A 20,675-nucleotide genomic window follows, 5' to 3' on the forward strand; every position below is an offset into this window, starting at 1 on the left:
CGCACAGCAGAGGCCACGGCAACAGGTGAGCATGGCAGAGCGTCGCGCGTCCTCACCCTCTCCCACCAGCAGCACGGAGTCCGTGAAACCCTCAGGACTGCTCACGGCAGCACCAGCCCCAAGCCGCTCCACGGCAAAGACGCACAGCCTCACGCACTCAGATGGACAACCGCCATCAGGAAACTTTCTCTGGAAGACTCGGAGCGGGGAGGACACCCAAAATGCAGATTTTCCACAGAATAAGACCGATCCACATTCACAAGGTTCACTTTGCTGGTTTATCTCACTGATATATGCCGGCAATTTAAAAGGTTATCCAAATGAAGAGTATCATTTCCTATTTCTGCCGTATATATAGCAATGGTTTAGACTAGACTTCACGGGTGTTTTTGAAGTTCACAAACTGCTCTTAAGTTTCAAAATGCAGTTTTAGATTCTAAAACACTCATCTTTACTATGTACGTGTAGACACTCTCCTGTGATTCCAAGCTTTTTGATATATATGTACATCTATCCCAGGAAAGACTCTGTTAAGATACAAGTAAACCAGGAACAGTAACTGATGTAAAGTACTTACGATCTACTCTGAGTACAGGTAAAACGCACCTGATGCCTGACTTCACATCACATCATGCGCCTGTTTACGGTCTCATCTTTGAAGACCTGAGATGGTCTGAGGGGCACTACATTATGTGACAAAAATGGTACACAATGCTGCATAAATACTGGAACAAAAATACAAGATTGTAAAACAGACGAGAAGAAAGTACACCAGAACACTCCTGGTGGTTGTAACTGCGCAGCCAGTAATGCATGGTTTCTGTATCCTTCTCCAGGTTCTATGTGGTTCACCTATCTTCTACACTGCAGGGTTTTAGAGACATCCAAAAAAGCCCATGTTATTCCTAAGACAGGTTGTGCAGTCACTCACCACGTTGTAGTAGCTTTTGTTAATGGCAGTCGTGTCCAATCCTTTGGGGGGGCTCTTCAGCGCTCCTGACTTGGGTGATACAGGCTTCTCTGAAATGGAGACATAACACAGTTTTACTGACCAGCACTTGAGACCCCCACACACCAGCCCCACATGGCCCAGAGCTGCTGGTCCAGGGGCCTCCAGGGAAACCACCATGCAAAGAGGGAAGCTGTTCAGCTCCCTGAGGTCAGCGAGCCAGCGTCCCCCGGCCCATACTCCCTGTTCAGGCTCAGTACCTGACAGACTGTGCTCCATCACCAACAGCAGGTCAGAGAACACCAGCAAAGCTACACCCACAGCTCAGGAGTGTAGCAAAGATAAAACACTGGGGGGGCAGAATCCGATGTCGGCAACCCCCAGTCTGGACTACACCTCAGAAATCCAAAGCACTCAGAACGCACAAAGCTCTCTAAACAAGTAGGATCTGGCTCCAAGTGACAAGCAAAGAAGACAGAAAGCCACACCAAGCAGGGACAGAAAAGAACCTCTGCACCGGAGACGAAGGGAGCGCAACTGTGATGAGTGCAAGGAGGCGAGTGTTTGAACGTGGTCCAGCTTTAATTCAGTGTAACAGGTATCAGAGCAGCGTCTGCTAACCGAGAACACGGCTCTCAGGGGGGATGTGCACGTCGCCCACCGGTCCTCCTCCAAGGTTCCCGGGCTGGTGGGGAGCAAGGGCAAGGAGAAATTCTGAGGAGCATGTCCTCAGGGATATAGTTCGTATCATCCTCACCCACCTTCCCTGTATAAATCGACATTCTGTCCCTCTGCTGTCCTGTGCTGTGTGCTCAGCATCCTTCCACCTGCCTGTCCACAAACACTTCCGCAAACACTCCCAAAGCTTCAGGCCCCTAATTCCAACTGCCTGCCCAGTACTGCCATTATCTTCCTAGCAACAGAAACCCCAAAGGCCTAAAATATACCCACTGTGGGCCCTCCCCTTCCTGTGCAGTTGTCCACCTAAACCTTCCTTCAATGCCTCACTGTAAAGCTCTTCCAAGGGGTTGAAAATGAAGAACAAAACGGGTGTTATTCCAGTTGAAAGAATTCTGCTCTCTGCCCACAGGATGGAAAAGAGAACTCCGTGAGAAAAGAGTTACTTCTGAACCCCTAAGAAATACCAATCTGGGAAGGAAAGTGTGGTAGCTAGAACAATCTTGCATCTGTAGCTAGGTGTGCAACCACGGAAGAAAAAACTGACATGCTTTCAGCCCAACAATGCCTTTTCATCTTTAAAACCTCTAATTTAGGGGACAAATACAAATAAAAGTAAAGGGGAGAGCACTGGAGCCTCAATGGCAGCCATCGAGACCACAAATACCAACGTGCATGCTACTACCTTGAATCTGCTTTAAATTTTAAAAGCAAATAATTTGCCAACTGCCTCATTTCACTTAAGACACACCTCCCAACACCACAGATGACAGTATTCAATTAACTTACTAGGACAACTACAAGGGAAAAGCTTATTTATTTTTTTTATTATGTTAATCACCATACATTACATTGTTAGTTTTTGACGTAGTGATCCACGATTCATCGTTTGCATATAACACCCAGTGCTCCATGCAGAACGTGCCCTCCTTCATACCCATCACCAGGCTAACCCATCCTCCCACCCCCTCCCCTCTAGAACCCTCAGGGAAAAAGCTTTTTTAAAAGAAGTTTCAGGCCACTAACATTGTATCCAAACAAAGGGTAGGCAGAAGAGAGCCAGACAACGTAGGCAGAGTCCAAACACTGGGTGGGTCTTTGCTCCCTTCACAGAAGGAGTCCACAGCTTTGCTGGCTGTTGCGTGGAACTTACTGGGATGGAAGGGCTTGCGAACATCTCCCCAAAACTTGTGTGCCGTTCTCGACAGAGGGCCCTAAAGTAAGAAGGGCCAGTCCTGAGCGGCCTCACAGAGGGGCCATCCGTGCAGGCTTGCGGTGCCGCCGACCGAAGGCGCCCCGTGTAAGGAAGCCCGTCTGCTACGGACATCTGACACATGGCTTGCAAGAGGCTTCTGCGCCCGGCCGACCAGCTCACACGGCGAGACTGAGGCAGAAGGCTCGGCAGGCTCCCCGCTAACAGCCACATGAGGGCCCGCCGCACATTCATCCCAGCGCCTGGACAGTCAGGACAGTCATGCCCGGAGGTGACACCACCCCAGTGGAACAGCAACGGGGGCCTAGGTTCCCAGGTTTACCGCAGGAACTCCTGTGCAGCCTCAGGGAACCTTCTAGCACTTTCTCCCCTACTCCCCCACCCTCCAAAAAAACCAGGAACAACAAAATCTACATACATTAATGTGTAATATTCCAGAGAAGTCATGGCCAATCGTAACAAAAAATGCGCACAGGAAACATTAGAAAATACTCCGCCTTCCCAGTACCCTTAAAAAAAAAAAAAAAAAAAAACCCCAAACAACTCATTTTTTGGCCCACCTGATAGCTAAGAATTGACACAATCCACTGTGACTGAGAGGCAGGGAAATTATGAGAATGTAATTTCATGCTGCCCTTCCAGGGGCCGGAGGATGCATATCTTCCCTTTCTTGCAATAAACTAAAACCACCAAAAACAAGAAAATTTAAACATAAATGTGCTAAATGAGAAAAGGGGGTGGGGAATTCCTAGTGGCACTGACAATGAGGGTCCTTGGGGGCTGAGGCTGGAGCCAGACAGACTCAAACAGGAGGATCTCTTGGTGACCCTTAGGGCTGACAGAAGCCTAAAGCTCCTGCCCACCAATCCAGAGAAACAACAAGGACGTGGGCTGGCTACTCAGTGATGGGAGACGCAGCCTGTGAGAAATCAAAACCCGGAGCCTGACCCTGCTGTGGTATGTGGTCCAAATTCACACCAAGCCCCAAAGGCCCACCAGGATTGCCTGGGGCAAGAAAAACTCCGGGAGCCCCTCAGGAAGCAAATGTTCCTCCGCTCTGTAGGAATACTTCCGCAAGCCAGGGTACACAGGTCCCCCCCCCGCACTGAACCCGCAAAGACAGATCTGTAACAAGAAAGTATGAGCTCATGAAGAACTGAGCCAAGAGTGTAAACAGATAGGACGTGCGAGGGAAATTAGTACCCGAGACCTGGAAATGGGGCAACCTAGGCAACTACAGAGTAAGTATGTTTAAGACGCCTGGAAAGAAAGAACCATAAGGAAGAATAAAGGCACCACGAAAATGAAAAAACACCTGGAAAATAAGGAAACAATTCCTGGAAGTGAACACTGTGGTCACTAAAACGGAACTCAACGGACAGCTACCATCACTGGTGAGGGGAGAGTGGTGAACACAAACATCTGAGGAGTGGACTCCAAATGAATGAAGCCCAGCAAAACAAAACATACGAAAAACAGATTAAAAGCTAGAGAGGGCAAAATAAGCTATCTAATAGGATTTTCAGGAGAAAGCAAAAGCAATGAGCAGGAGAAGATGCTTTCCAGAATCAGAACCATGCCTGGACGGAGGGCATGGCGCCTTTAAGCAGCACTGAAGATAGGGACACTTGGGGAGGCCCATACAGGAGACCCCCCCCTTACCAGTGAGACCTAGGTTCCAAGACCCCGGGAAATGCCCGAAACCAAGAATACCGAACCCTACCCATGCCATGATTTTTCCTCTCTGTACAGACCTATGATAAAGTTTAATTGGTATGTTAGGCCCAGTAAGAGATTAACGAAAACCCTAACAATAGCCACCCTGTCCTGTGCTCACCCAGTGAGGTGAGGACGTTGAGGGGATAAAATGCCCACTGAGAAGTGAGCCGAGTGACAGCGTGTCAGGCTACCACTCACCTCCCGACACGCGTCCCTGCTTCCGGACCTCGGCTGACCGCAGGGAACAGACCACGAAAGGCGGGCCCGCGAATGAGGGGGTGCTACCATACACAGCAGTGCTCGCCCCCTCACTGGCGGACAAAGGCGGCCGGATACAGGCCCGGCACGAGACTCGACGATCACGGGCTCCCTTCGGTGACTACTCTGGAGTAAGAACGCTTACAGAAGAGGGCGATTAGGAATAACCAGTCCGAAAGCTCCACCTTCACGGCTGCCCCTTCGTCCCTGACAGAAGTGACCAACAGAGCCTGCAGGCAGCCCTGAGAACGGCTAATTCCCACTTCTCTTCCTCTCGTCTGCACAACAGCGGTCACCTCAGCTACGAGTCCCCACGCCGGCTCACGTCACTCACGTCACTCACTCCGTGCGGGCTCATTCTACCGTCAGCAGCCTCCTCGCTGCCACGCGCCCTCGACCTGGACGGCATCTTGTGCCGAGTCCTCCCCGCTCTTCCAGCGAGAACGCGCTAGGAGTAAACGCTCAGGAGCCTCCACGGTAGGATTACATTGCCCCTGCTTTTCTGCAACTGAATTAGAGAAACAGGAGAGAGAGAGTAACGTCTACGCTCTTCTGTAGCTTCAACGGTTAACCCTTAGATCCCTCCTCTTCTTTCTGGAAGCATTACACAAGAGATCCCAGATACTAGCAATTTACCATCAGTACTTCACAGTGTCCACCAGACTCAGACTTTAAAACCCAACCACTAGGCCATTATCACAGCGGACAAAACCAGTAAGTCCTACCCTCTCACACACAGTTGTAGTCGGAGTTCCCTAGACTCAAACTCGTCGCAACAATGACTTTCTGTAGCTGGCTTACTGGGCCCAGGGAACCCGGTAAGATCTACACAGCGCATGCCCCGTTCCGCCTCTAAGTCTTTTATTTAACGCCGGCAGAGTGCTCAGGGGACATTCACCTTCCCGACTGTCTACTCCACCTCATTTTCCATTCAGGGAGCCTCGGGTAAGCTTCACGATTTCTAGAAAGACATTTCGGTTTTTTCACGGTTATTCTCCCAGTTCCCACAACAGAGTTCACTCAAGTATCTGCTGAACAGATGTGGCCTGTGGTTTTGGAACCCAGTGTACTCCTAACAGTCCTGCTGATGGAATGTGGAAAACGCGGCCGACCAAAGGCAGAAAGGTCGAGGGAGGCACTCGTGTTACAGAGCGGGTCACAGCCGAGCACCCACCAAGTTTACTGTCAAGTATTACCAATGAAGGGAAAGCAACAGGAGAAGAAAACAAAGCCCAAGCTTAAGAGGAAGAGGGAAGGGAAGACAAGGCACCTAGGGAGAGCATCTCGGGGACACACATCCACGCAGAGAAGTCCCGGCATGTGGGCGGGAGCTGGAGGGCAGCTGTGGGCTGGATGTGGAGGCGGGCAGAGCAGGACCTCCGCTTGCATCCCCGGGGGCTTCTGTCCTCCTGGCTTGGTCTTTACAGGCTCGTACTACTGACAGTGTTTTATAAGCAAACACAAAACTTTAAAAGAACATCCCTAATACTGGAGGACTATCAACTCTGACCCCCAAACTACTCTATGTCAAGTGCCCTAGGGGACACGTCCTTGGAACAGCATGTTCAATCACAGTCACTGGAACACGGCCACACCCATGCCCAGAACATCCCCTACAGCACCTGCACACACAGCTGTTGGGGGAGCGCACACTGCGTTAATCTAGAGGAACACTCACTCCCACACTCCGGGAAAATTCCATACCCCCGTATCCCAGACTCCTCCATACGTCATGCCAGGTTCCCCACTTGTGCCTCAGAGGTACAACTCTGATGTGGGATAACTCTTCCCGCCTGTTACCGCATCTACACCTGGAAGAAAGAGCAGACAGGCCTACCCTCCAGGGCCGCCTTATCCTGGGCGCCTTCAGAAACCTAACATCGCACACGCACACTCTTACTTCCAGAAATACAAAAACAAACTTGTTACCTCTCCCCCTTTCCTTGCAGATCATATTCATACCGCTGTTCTTCTATAACTAAATTAATCGCTGCACCCAAAACCCAGTTGGCGTTTTAGGTCACTTTCCCATGTCAAAAGTAAGCATGACGCCCCAGCCCCAGGGGCACATGACCTGTAGCGAGGCCCACGACTACCAACCGACTCAACAGTAGCAGCAAGCAACGTCCCTCTCCCCCAGGACTACCCGCTTTGTTGCTTCTCTCCTTCGGTCTCCAATTTAAGAAATTCTTTAGAGAATGCGCATTAAACACACACCTTGTATGTACAAAAAGCAGAATTCCATTATTTTTACATATCAAAACAATGTGCATGGAAGATAAATGCTAAATAACAGGGGTACCTGCCATAAGGGGGTACATACTCAGGGAGAAAAGCACACTCGCAGCAAGCTTTGGAAATACCCTCCTGCAGACTCTTGGGGGACACTGGTCTTCAAAGAGGGCTATGGGTTAGCCCGGTGATGGGTACTAAGGAGAGCACGTACTGCATGGAGCACTGGGTGTTATACGCAAACAATGAATCATGGATCACTACATCAAAAACTAATGATGTAGCGTATGGTGATTAACATAACATAATAATAATAAAATAAAATTAAAAAAAAGCAAGCACACACAGGTCAAAGGCACACACCTACACGCGTGAAGCCCCACAGGAAGGCTGCAGTCTGCAGCTGCGAGGGCAAACACTCATGGCCACTTACACTTCCAAGAAGTGGGACAGATCGAGTGGACGTTCTTGAGCACTCACCTGGAGACAGGCAGCTCAAAAGGGGTCACTGAGAGGTAGACCTCGGGTGTGTTTATTCAAGAACGAGATTCGTAAATCAGAATTGTAACAAGAAGAAACTCACAATTTAAAGGACGTCCGTATTTTTGTTTTACGAGGAAATGATCCTTAATAATTGCCAGTTAGATCTGGCACATTTTGTTTACAGAAAATGAAGAATTACACTGAATTACAATGTTTATCTGAAACACACCCTTCCAGAAAGGAATCCTCATCCAAAATCAGAAAGTCACTGAAATAACTGAGGAATTACAATACTAGCATGTTATTGTGACCCTCAAGTTCTCCACTGTTGTAAAGTGACAGAGTAAAAATGGGATTTCCCGTTTGTCTCAAATGCCGACAACTAAGCTCAGAAAGAGATAAGTTTCCTTAAAATATACTCAGATAATTTGTGAACACAGCACGGGAAGTTATTCCCAAAAGGTTATTCCTTCAGTCCAACCGTCAGCTAAGGAATACTTAGCATGAGAAATCACCAACTGGAGCAAACGTGTTCTTTACACTTTAAAAAATAGAGAAACAGGGAATTTTCCAAAGTTACTTGTCTCCATTCAGTACAAAAACCAGGGATTCCACGTGACCCAATGTGGTTACATACGTGTTTAAAAGGGTCTCTCTCATGCACGTGCACATGGAAACACGGGTAAGATGTAAAAATTGGTGGAACAGGATGCAGTCACCCCTGACATAAGTCAACACAAACACGTAATGGCTTTCTTTTTTAAAGATTTTATTTTTAAATAATCTCTATACCCAACATGGGGCTCAAATGCACGACCCCAAGATCAAAGAGTCGCAGGCTCCACTGACCGAGCCAGCCAGGTGCCCCTTACTTTTCTTTAAGTCAACTCGACCCCCCATGCAATGGCTAGTTGTTCTTCAAGCGGCATCTGTCCCAGCAGCTGTCTGGCCCCACACTCCCCCGGGCAAGGTGTTGGTGCGGCACGACCAGACTTCACAAGGTGACAGCACACTGTGAACCCACCTGCTGCCAAAAGCAACACTGCGCCCCAGTCCTTTAGGAAACAACTCCCAAAGTCACCTGAGGAGGACTTTGAGACCCACGGACTATCTTTTCCATATAACTGTCAACAGGTAACTCTCAAAACTCCGTGGGGAGAAATACCTGAGAAGTAAAAATTCACTTGCACTCTTCCTGTGGCAACTCAAAGTCAGCCCAAGATTCCCATTAAAATGAGTCATTCCCGGAGCGTGGGGGTGGGGGGGCTCAGTCGGTGAAGAGTCTGCCTTCGGCTCAGGTCATGATCTTGGGGTCCCGGGATCGATCCCCGCATCAGGCTCCCTGCTCGGCGGGAAGCCTGCTTCTCCCTGTCCCGCTGCCACCCACCCCCGCTCGTGCTCTCTCTCTCTCTCAAATAAATAAAATCTTTAAAAATAAATAAACAGAAAATAAATGAGTCATTCATAGCAGAATTCAAGGCCCAGATTCAAAAGAGATAGGCCCAGTCAGGTTCCACTCTGATGGCGGGCCCCAGCAGCAGCTCTGTGACCCCCTGCCCTCACTGGTAAAGGCAAAGACCACCTCCCCCTCCCCTCTCCCTTCCCCAACTCCAGCATTCTGGAGCCCAGCTCCTGGCCCAGGGCAGCACTCTTGGCCCCAGGATGACCAGCAGACTACAGGACTGGCCAGGAGCTGGGCTCAGAGACTAGACTCAGCCCTTCCCAGGGCCTGACCAGGAACAACGGTCCGCCCCAGAAGCTGAGTCTGTAAGATTAAGGCGACATTTCCATCCCTATCAGCCTGATACCAGCACTACAGGCTCAGCCGACTCCACACCTGCATGCATTAGGAAGAGGATTTGTGCCCTAGGCCCTGAATATCCATGTCTTCTGGGGTCGTGGTGAGGACTAAATGAGGCCACGATAACAGCACTTCATACAGTAACCAAGAAACTTATTTACTGTGACCTTTACTGGAACGAAGATACTGCATTTGTTATCAACTAGAGAAAAACAGCAACAGTGAAGTACCGTTTCACACCCACAACTACTACCAAAAACGTGTGGTCAAGGACGTGGAGAAACTGGGACCGTCGTGCACTGCTGGGGAGGGCAGCATGGCGGCTTCTCAGGAATCCCAGTCAGCCCAGGAACCAGCAACTGCACTCCTAGGCACACAGCCAAGAGAACGGAGAGGACTCAAGCAATCTCACCCAGGTTCAAAACACTACTCACAACAGCAAAAGGTGGAAACAACCCAAATGTCCAGCAACAAATGAATGGATAAGCAAAATGTGGTTTGGAAATAGAAAAAATGTTGGTCTGCCCGCCCTGGTTCGGGACGCAGGAAATTACCAGGGTTCTGGGAGCTCTGTATCAGGAAATATGATCAAAGACCAAGTATTAGAACAAAAGATGCTCCCAGTGCTCTTATCACTTAGGAAATTACCAGGGTTCTGGGAGCTCTGAGGTCACCGAATTGCTCGGACACCACCCACCTGGTGTCAGAAGGGCTGGGAGGGTGGCACTTAGCGCCAAGTCCACAGAAGCACAAGGGTTTTTATACAGTGGACTCTTGGACAACACAGACTGGAACTGCAGGGGTCCATTTCCAAGACACTGTAGTACTGCAAATGCGCAGTTCCTTCTGCTTTTTTAGCAATGCCTCCTTTAACTTTATCGTAAGGATAGAGTACATGACGACATACAAAATATACTTAATTTCATCAGTAAGGTTCTGGTCAATTGTAGGCCACTAGCAGTTAAGTCCTGGGGTGTCAGTTATACAGATTTGGGGCTGCAGAGGGGGGTCGGCACCCCTAAGCCCACCTTGTTCAAGGGGCATCTGTGTGCAGGAATCTGTGAAGTCCAGAACGACACAGCCACACTCATAAACCCAGCAGTCTTTGTACACCGCTAACGCTGACTCATGACACGAGCCACGAAGCGACGCATGCCCAGGACAGAACTGTCACACCCACACCCTTCTGACAGAAAGCACAGGCCCGGCCTCAGAACTTCTATTCCTCAAGAATCACACAACACAAATGAAGTAAGTGCCGACTACGACTATTCCCTTTCAAAATAATATAAGCCTCTGAATAACTTTTTAGAAGTCAATAATGTTAATTACAGAAAACATAAGGAAAGTGATGCATTTTAAAATACTATACAAATATAAACACAAAAAAAACAAATTATACATCATTGCCAAAAGCACCCATAGTGATAAAAATTAACAGCCTATGTGATACGGCAAACCCCAAGTCCTTATTTTAAACGGATATCATGACTGAACGAAATGCTCCTTTTAAGGATGAACCCTTCATGCCAGCACCCCAAGGCGGAGGAAAGCAAGGATAACGTCTCTGGAAGAAGCAGCGGGCAAGAGCAGGACTCCTCTGCCCAGTTCACCCGGAGAGCAGCTCCCCACGTGCAGCGCACGCCCTTCTGTCTGTGCTCCGTGCCAGACAGAGAGCGGCCCCTCCGGCAGGGCCCCACTTACCGCTGGGCTTGATCTCCCGCACGTAGTTGCTGGGAAACCAGCCAGTCCTGCCGTTGTGCGTGCCCTCCCACCAGCCGCCTTCCTCCACCCGCGTGACATGGATGACATCTCCTTTCGTAAAGGAGAGCTCGTCTTCATTGGTCTGCTGGAAGTTGAACTTGGCTCTCACTACCAGTTGGCTGTTGCTATTGTCGGTCATGTCCTAAAAAGGGAAGAAGGGGGAGAAAAATTTCACGGAGTCTACTTCACATAAAATTAGATGATGTTTGACTAGTATGAGCGGAGCATAACCGCCCTGTTCCAACAGCAGAACAACCGTTCAAGTACAGAAACAGGTTTGGGACCTCCTACAGTGTACCCTGACCACCAGCACCCGGTTCCAGCCCCGGAGGAAACCCTCTTCGTGGTCTAAAAGGCCTTATTTTGGCCAAGGTTAGGCCTACGTTAACATTACACACTTTCATACATACACTTACATCAAATCATATGGAGCATCTCGACAATTTATCAAAAGTTAACACAGTGTGGTCATTTCTAGCATAATTACTTTAGTCTTAACCAACCATGCAACTGAACTGTATGGCCATGCCATTAACTCATTCTCCATTACTGGATCTAAGGTTATTGCTACTGTTTTTCTACTGCAAAACAAGGTTGCATTAAAACTATCTTATCTGCACATCTCTGAACACACCTGTAAATAAGCCTACACATTAAATTCAGGTCAAAAAACATGTATGACACATTCTAAATTTTAGTACCAATTTCCAAACCGCCCTCCAGAGAGGTTCTACTTACAGCCAGCGACACTCCCCCAACAGTATTGAAGAGCTGGCTCTCTGCACACTCCCCAGCACTGAATATTGCCCAGCATTTTCATTTGCGCCCAACTGCTGGCAAGAAATGGTATCTCCTTTTCATTTGCTTTTTTTCCTCAGAGATTAAGCACATGTGCCCATCTCTGAAAGGCTGAAAGGAGGGAGGCAGACTGGCTAGTGCTTCTTTTTATTCCCATCTACCCCAGACTGGGTGCTGGAGAGCCTTGCCACTAGAAACTACCAACATGAGTAAACTAAACACATCCCCCCAAGGAAGCCTGATCTCCTGGTGAAAGGAGCCAAAGAGGGTCAGCGTGCAGGCCCACCCATCCCCTGGCAGGGTTGTGCCCTCTCTGCCTGCACCAGGGAGCCCACGGGGACAGGAAAGGTAGTCCCATACCCCACGGAGCACCAGCACTCCCCCTGCACTCGTGACATCAGCAAAGATCAGGCAGGGAGTCCCTGCCTCCACCCCACCAGGTGGCAGCCAATGGCCCCATGTGCCCCCGTCCTCCAGCCAGCCTCAGGGGAGGGCCCAGGCCCAGCATGTCCCCTCTCCCATCCAGCAAGGTCATCGGGGACCAGAAGGAACCCCAGCAATACCGGGGGGGTGAGGCTGACCAGACACCCCCGCAAGGACTCTGGAAACTAAGCTACCACTGGAAGCACAACCTACCAACACAGGACAGGACCATTATATCAAGCCCAGTCAGGGTCACGGCCTGCAAACACACCAGACGTAAAAGCAGGATGCAGCATCTCCTTGCATTCCTCCCAAGTGTCGAGAATACAAGGCAAAGCACCGCTCACTCAGAGAACCAGGACAATCCCAGCCTGAACCAGTGAAGCGGCCGACGGCAGCACGGACATGCAGCAGATGCTGGGATCACAAAGGGCTTTCATCAAAAGGCTCCAAAAACCATTACAAGTTCTCTCAAAATTGAGGAATGAGACAGAAAACCTCAAAAAAGAAAAAAGAACTTACAAAATTTACTCAAAACAGTGGTGAAAACACGGGGAGCCCCAGGGATGTGTGGAAAATGACAGACCTGAGACTGGCGTCATCGGGATCGTGGAGGAGAAAGAGCCGTGCCGGAAGGTGGTTTGAGAAACACAGCTAAACATGTCCCCGACCCGGCAGAAGACACCAACCTACAGAGTCAAGAAACCGCGTGAACCCCAAGCAGAAGCAGCCCAAAGAAGCCCCAACCAAGTCACGTCGTAACTACACTATGGAAAACTGAAGCAAAGCTTAGAATTAGTATGAAAAAGGCATGTGGTGCCATGCAAGCTCTCAAACACTTCATGGCCCGTGCACCCTCTCGTCAAGTTACTGAAAGACGTGCCCCTCCAAAACAGGGGAATCAGCCAGGGAAAAACAGAAGACGCTACGTCTTCTCTATGGAGGAGGGAGGGACGGGCCTGGGTCAGAGGGAGGAGAGGGTGACGCAGGAGGACAGCTCAGACGGAAGTTGGCAGGAGCCTGGCAACAACCAGGAGACTCTCAAGTGGCCACAAGACTGCAGGGGAGTTCCCGGGGAAGAAGTGAAAAATCCTAAGCAGGTCTGAATGTACAGGAGAGTCTTAGAAACAGGCAGAAGACCAGGGCTGCAGTCCGCAAGGATGCACAGAAAGCTCAAACAGGCAACAGTTATTAACTCTAGATAACAAAACGTGGTCAGGAAAGGACGAGCAATCACAGCACACGCCTCAGCCGCGCTGTGGGTCTGGGACATGGTGACGTTACGCGGACCGGACCCAACAGAAGCCACAGGGGAAACCCAGGCAAGAGGAAGGTTCGGGCCCAGGGTGCAGCATGAGACCCGAAGACCCCCACTCCATGGCAGGTCTAAGAAGCTAAGCTTCACACAGGCATTTACTGAGACAACGGGAAAGGCGGGAAGTAGCTGGCTGCCTGGTTCCTGCTGCACCAGGTCCTGAAGGACCTGATTCCAAACTAGGTTCATGTGTCACCAAAGAGAGAGAGAAAGAGAGAAGCACAAACAGCGGGACAGGGCTTCAAGAGGGGCAGATGTTCAACACTTACTTGCGTATTTTACGTTAATATAAATGCCAAAAACTTACTCAGTTAGATACATCCATTAAATGTCTTCTCTAGTAAATTAAACACGTCGTACCTACTGCACATTTAATGCTTAGAATGCTCAGTATGGAAATCTCCTGAGCGTCTGGCAACACTGAAAGACAAAGCTCTGGCCAACCAGTCACCTCACATGTGATGCTTGCTGGCAGACTTGAACAGCGAGGGGCAGCTGAAGCCCCGTACTAGAAAGGGCACATCGGTCCCCGCTCTGGGGAGGGAAGCCAGGTCAGGCTGCCACGCTGGGTCAGCTCATCTCTGCAAACCACGGTCCTCCTGCATGGGTCATCCACCACCATCTTCCTTTCTGTGACCCACCTTGGGCAAGTTGGCTTTGTAGAAAACCTGCACAGAGCCAATCCTGGTGATCAACTTCCACAACGGAACACAACACGTAAGCAAGCACACACACAGAGCGGGCCCCACGGAGCTCAAACTGCCCCCCAGGAATCACCCTACAGCCAGCGATCCACCTCGGCTCAGCAACCAGGTGCCACAGTGACCGGAACAGGACAAATGAGGTCAACTACACTCCCCCAAGTTGCAAATTCTCTGCACTCAGGCACACGTCAGGCAAACACCACAGACGCTTCTTCCACTTCAGACACTCCACAACAGAAGGACGGGGGCCAGCCTGGTCGGTCTGCATTTCTACTTCCACAGATGTCCACTGGTCCAGCACCTACTAGAGACATAAATGTAAGACGCTGTTCTGAGGAATGCTGCTAAGAGCAAGATGCAGCAAGGGGGTGCACCAGACAGGAGGCCACAAGGACTCCACACGGCCCGACGCGGACAAGGAGTGCTCAAGTCACTGCCGCTGGGGTCAGGAAACCGCAACCACGTATTTAACCACCATCTTATTTTGGATTTCTCTCCTTCCCCTTTTTCTAAGTGCTCCTGCCACTAAAGCTCATGAGGTATCTGGGTTCAAGCTGACACGCCACGACAGCCCACAATATAATGGGCTGAGCCCAAGCAGCCGCTCACAGAGCGAGTATACGCTGGGGAATTCCATTTATGTCAAATACAAAACAAGTAAAGGTCATCTTCACGGTCAGAAATCAGGACAGCAGATGCCTTTGGGAAAGGCAAACCTAACAAAGGTGACACTGGTCATGTTCTGCTTCTCGATCTTACATGGGATTGTGTGACTTGTAAAAACTCATCAAGCTGTCTTCTAGATGTAGGTTTCAGGTCAGTGAGGGGAGTAAATGGTGGAGTACATGTAGAGTACCTCCTCTGGGAGCAGGAACCTGTCCCCACCACGTCTGTTCTTAAAAGCCACCTCCCGATGCCCACAAAGGCCTGCTTGTCAATACCGTGCACATCCAGATCCTCACCAAGCAATTTTTTTATCCCACATTCTGAAGTTATCATAATAATCCAAAACCAGGATATCCCAGAGCACTGCCTTCATATGAACTCCATCCTCTGTTTCCTGGAAGTACCCATAATTTCACTGAAAGAAGAAAAGCCTGTCAAGGGAAGACTCAATTTCTACTCCAATGGCTAGTATTTCCCAGTCTCGAGACCTCGTGTAAATAGGACTTCTCTAAGTTTGTTTCCTCAGAACGTATTCCGTCAAAAAGAAGATGCCAGCAACTAGATGATGCCCCCTTTGTATTCCAAATGCTGTCAGGACATACCATCAGCCATTAAGACACTTGCTACTTTCAGATGTGTAAAAAGGTTTTAAAGAGCTCTCAGAATTGATGACACATAATACATTGAACCAGCCCAGTATTCCCATGCTTGCTGGACAGAGGAACTGGGAAGATTTAAACCATGAGGAACACACAGATATACAGTCTTGCATGCCTAAAAGACCCTCTGGGAGCTCAGTGACTAGGGCTGGCCCCAGTCCCAGGAGGTAGTAGAGACCACAGGGACAGAAAATGCTTTAAGGGCTTACATCAGGACTCCCCCAAGTGAAGGGTGACAGGAAGCAACCACATCCCCTCCTCATCTGACTACTCTCCCCAGATGTGGCGGGGGGAAACTTCGGGAGCCCACGGTCATACTTACCAGGAGTTAAGGGATGAAAACTCAGGGTATAGAGGGACAGGAGGAAACCCCATAGCAGTCCGTACCAGTTTATTCACCAATGAAAGAGGATGAAGTCAGCCTCAGACAGGAGGAAAAACAAGACCCAAGTCACAGCCTGAGGCCCCCACTCTCCAATGCAGTTACAGAGCCCTTCCGTCTGGGGGAGGGGCCCAGTGTGCAGCAGAGGGGCACAGAAAGAGCTCAGCACAGGCTGCTGGTGAGGAGCGGGGAGAACTCACCCCAAGAAAAGAGTAATGAGGAAGCAACAGGGAAGTGCCAAGATAAGGAAGTTAAAATTTCCAGGTCCGTACAAACAAAACGTTAGAACTGCTCAAACGTGCCAACCTCACAAGCAGGAAAGCTGTCCAGGAACAGACAGATTCAGAGACCCAGAAGCAAGATTCTGAGGACAGCAAGCTCCGAGGTGGTCAGGCGGGACCTGCCCAACCAGAGGTGCAAGCACGGAGTCAGTGTGTGCGCCCAAGGGCTTTGAGAGCGCACCCTGAGAACACCAGTCCTTGCCTTGGGAATGGCGGTGCCGTACACAATCGAGAGATCACAAAACTAATGCTCAGGAAGCCGCAAACTGATTTTAGATTATGGAAAATTTCAAACAAAATAGAAAGTTACGGGTAGCTGGAGATCCACCTGTCCCCGAGTTGTTGTTCTCCTTCTCCCTCTTGCGCACTTTGCCCATCCCCCAACCCCTCTGGCAATCATCAGTTTGTTCTCTATGGGTTTGTTTTTGCTTTTTATGTCATTTATCAGATAACACATGCAAGTGGACTAAGGTGGTACTTGTCCTTCTCTGACTTATTTCACTCAGCATTATACCCTCTAGGTCCATCCTTGTTATTGCAAATGGCAAGATTTTATTCTTTATGGCTAAGTAATATTTCATTGTGAATATATACCACCTTTACTCATCTGTCTGGATACCTGGGTTGCTTCTACATCTTGCCTATTACAAATAATGCTGCAATAAACACGGAGGTGCGTGTATCTTTTTAAATTAGTGTTTGTTTTCTTTGGGCAAATACTCAGTAATGGAGTTACTGATCATACGGTATTTCTATTTGCAATCTGAAGAACCATGATATTGTTTCCCACAGTGGCTGCACCAATTTACATTCCCAAAACAGTGCCCGAGGGCTCCCCTTCCTCCACATCCTCGTCAACACCTCCTAATGGTCTTCCCGATACTAGCTATTCCAACGGAGATGAGGGGTTCTCTCACACCGTGGTTCTGAGATGTAAGTCTGTGGTGGTTCGTGATGTTGAGCATCTTTTCATGGGTCTTTGGACCACATGTAGGTCTTTGGGAAAATGTCTATTCAGGTCCTCTGCCCATTTTTAATCGGATTTTTTGATGTTCATTTGTGTAAGTTCTTAATATATTTTTAGATACTAACCCTTTATCAGATAGGTCACTTCCAAATAACTTCTTCCATTCAGCAAGTTGTCTTTTTCATTTGTTGATGGCTCCTTTGCTGTGCTAAAGCTTTTTATTTTGGTGTACTCCTAATAGTTTTTTGTTTCCCTTGCCTGAGGAGACATACCAAGAAAAAGGTTTCTATGGCCGTTGTCAAAGAAATTACTGCTTTTGTTTTCTTCTAGGAGTTTTATGATTTCAGGTCTCACATTTAGATCTTTAATCCATTTTGAGTTTATTTTTGTGTGTGGTTTAAGAAAGTGGTCTAGTTTTCCCCAACACCACTGTCTGAAGAGACCCCGTCTTTCCCCATTATATATTCTTGCCTCCTCTGCCACGGATTTCTATAATATTTATTTGTATTAGACACACAGCTGTAGGCTTTCTGGGCTCGCAGTTCTGCTCCACTGATCTGTGTCGACTCCTCCGCCCGCACTGTACTGGGACCGCTACAGCTCTGTAGTGTGCCCTGGAATCGGGGATTAGGATCCCTCCAGCGTCGTTCTTCCTCAAGACTGCCTCGGCTATTTCAAGTCTTCTGTGGCTCCGCACAAACTGTAGTATTACTTGTTCTAGTTCTGGGATCAGTACTACTGTGATTCTGGCAGGCACTGCATCGAATCTGCAGACTGCTTTGGGGACCATGGGCACGTTAACAGCATGGACTCCTCTAATCCAGGGGTGTGTTTCCATTTGTTGGTGTCGTCTTCAAGCTCCTTCACTGTTTTGTAGTGTTCACAGTACAGGTCTTTCACCTCCGTGATTATGTTTATTCCTTTTTTATTCTTTTTGGCACAATTATAAGTGAAATTAAGAAAACAATTTCTCTTTGTCGTGCCCACCACCCAGCTTTGAATATTTTGCCATCCTTATAATTTTTAACCCAAGAAAGTTACCTCAAAGTACTATGAACACCTGCAGAAAAATCTAAAGGCAAAAGTCATCCTCATGCAGCGTGGTAAGAGAAGCCCTGCCCCTGCTCCTTGCTCACCAGCAGCTAATGGGGTCTCTTCCAATCCTAAACAGGAGGGATGGCACAGGGCCTTTTATTTCTGGTGTAACTTAAAATTTCTCCAGCTCATTAAAAATTAATCCTATGCTTATTGTGATCCCAGTAACATTCACTATTCAACATTACATTTAACTGCATTTTACTTGAAATTATATATTTGCAATCTAGTCTTCATGTACTCAAAAACAAGTAGTTAAAAATGGACACAGGTAGTGGTGCCTGGGAGCATTCGACTCTTGGTTTAGGCTCAGGTCATGATATCAGGGTCATGGGACTGAGCCCTGCCCAGCACAGAGCCTACTTGGGATTCTCTCTCTGCCCTCCCCCCCACCTCACATGCATTCATGTTCTAAAATATTGAAAAGTTAGCACAGGTAAATGGGTGAGGCAACAGGTATTTTACCCAGAGTGTGCTTTGTTTTCTTACATTTTCCCCCAGAAATTTTATAAAAGCTAAATTTAAAATGTTTTTCAAGGGGTGCCTGGGTGGCTCAGTCGTTACGCGTCTGCCTTCGGCTCAGGTCCTGATCCCAGGGTCCTGGGATCGAGTCCCGCATCGGGCTCCCTGCTCTGCGGGGAGCCTGCTTCTCCCTCTCCCACTCCCCCTGCTTGTGTTCCCGCTCTCGCTGTGTCTCTCTGTCAAATAAATAAATAAAACCTTTTAAAAAAATAAATTAAATAAAATGTTTTTCAAGTAGTTTGTGTATTTTTCCTCAATTTGGAATCAAAATACTCCCAATAGTGCTCTGCAAAATTCACCTAGCGTTAAAGCCTGTGCCCCGTGGGGTCACTGGGAGGGTTATCTGAGCAGTGCAGGGACAGCGCCTGGAACAGCGTGCACAGCATGCACAAGGGCAGAAACAGTAATGGCGCCGCTCTAAGGAGAAACCAGTAACAATTTAGCTTGTGTTCAAAAAGTTCAGGAACATGTAGAAAACTACATTGCCTTCCATAGCTTCTTTTTCAACCCTCCTTCCTTCATGAATTAAAGTCAAATTCCCTCCACAAAATATAACTCTAACCTATTTCTTTCTTTAGGGTCACCATTAGCTTAACTATCTTCCTTTCTGTGTCAAAGCAGACAACGTAGCTGTGGTCCTTAAACCCTCAAGAGTTGGGTTCTCTTTAGACTCATGTGCAAGACCATCTGTCTCTAACACAGGTTTATTAAAGTGGTCCGTGAAAGTGAAGTCACACGACAAAGGGCAATCACCCAGTAACTCCAAAGAGGGCTCCGCATGTTTGTACAAGGACCGCGGGATGGCCTCTCAGCACACGGTCCCCATTCAGTGCTGTACTTCATCTCTGTCCAGTTTCGTGGTTTCGCCCTATGTTCTTTGCTCACAGCCTGTATCCTAACAACTCAGACATGGATTTTTCTTCACTTCCCAGGATAACCATTCACTTCAGTTCCTTTTCCACATCCCCACCAGCCATTAGAAGGAAGTCCCTCCTTCACCAATCACATCCTGACTCAGGAAAGCACTCTAGGTCGTGCTGAGAAAGACCACCTTTTGATTCTTTAGCTGTTAGCCATTTCTTCCTTACACATCTAAATTTCTTATTCCCATACTTCTGTACATTTGCACAAAGCAAATAAAGTACAAGGGATCTGGGAAACACTTTAAAGCACCCATCTCTCTAGATTAACACATCTAAGGACTCTTAAAATATAGCCCCCAAAATACACAAGTTTCTCAAAAGCAGTCAAGTGTAACATGTGGATAATGTGGTGATAAACAAATGCCATACGCAAGCAAAGGGACCACGGGAACAAAGCCGAAGTGCCCTCCGGCTGGGCAGCGCCCAGTTCAGGGGCATACAGACCTTCCTGGACATACCTGCACACACTCATCTCCCCGACATACTCCAATCATTCATTCAAACTTACCAAACTTCGATACTGGCCCTGGAACAATTTTGAAGTCCGACTGTGCGAAGGCTGAGCTCCCAGCGAGTCAAAAGACTTTATCCGATGAGATGAGGGCCGGGCACACACGGAGTCACTTCCCAGGCCAATGTCTGAAAAGGTCGTGCAGAGAGAAGAGCGGGCTGAGACGCTGGCAAGCGCGTACCCTGCAGCCCACCGGACTCTCAACGGGGGCAGCCCCAGGGGACACACGGCAGGGGCAACGAAGCGGGCCGCACGTGCAGCAGGGCAGACTGCCCACCGCAGAAACGGCCCGCACGCTCCCCAGAAATTAACTGGGCGGAACTATTCATCAG

At 48.7% G+C, this 20,675-nt stretch overlaps 1 protein-coding gene and 1 long non-coding RNA gene across 12 annotated transcripts in view; both read right to left on the reverse strand.

The window, feature by feature from the left end:
* ARHGEF7 (Rho guanine nucleotide exchange factor 7) overlaps positions 1-20,675 on the reverse strand; it is a 130,972-nt gene that overhangs the window by 48,782 nt on the left and 61,515 nt on the right. For 8 of the 11 annotated variants that reach the window (XM_045869715.3, XM_045869718.3, XM_054506410.2 and 5 more), the window contains 3 exons: positions 20,341-20,471; positions 11,038-11,239; positions 932-1,020 (listed from right to left, as the gene is read on the reverse strand). The exons of 1 other annotated variant lie outside the window; for it this stretch is intronic. In XM_045869715.3, coding sequence (XP_045725671.1) covers positions 932-1,020; positions 11,038-11,236 — 288 coding nt within the window. In that variant the 5' untranslated portion in view covers positions 11,237-11,239; positions 20,341-20,471. The remainder of the gene's footprint in view (positions 1-931; positions 1,021-11,037; positions 11,240-20,340; positions 20,472-20,675) is intronic. 2 more of the 11 variants (XM_064585896.1, XM_054506411.1) reach the window with 2 other exon arrangements.
* On the reverse strand, positions 11,540-20,328 carry LOC135363805 (uncharacterized). Its single transcript, XR_010409873.1, has 2 exons — positions 12,532-20,328; positions 11,540-12,006 (listed from the first exon to the last, which is right to left on the reverse strand). It is a non-coding gene; the product is annotated as an uncharacterized LOC135363805 (long non-coding RNA).

Source organism: Mirounga angustirostris, unplaced genomic scaffold, assembly GCF_029215605.1.
Source record: "Mirounga angustirostris isolate CCGP_5_RB_7025 unplaced genomic scaffold, mMirAng1.0.hap1 SCAF_3, whole genome shotgun sequence".
NCBI lineage: Eukaryota > Metazoa > Chordata > Mammalia > Carnivora > Phocidae > Mirounga > Mirounga angustirostris.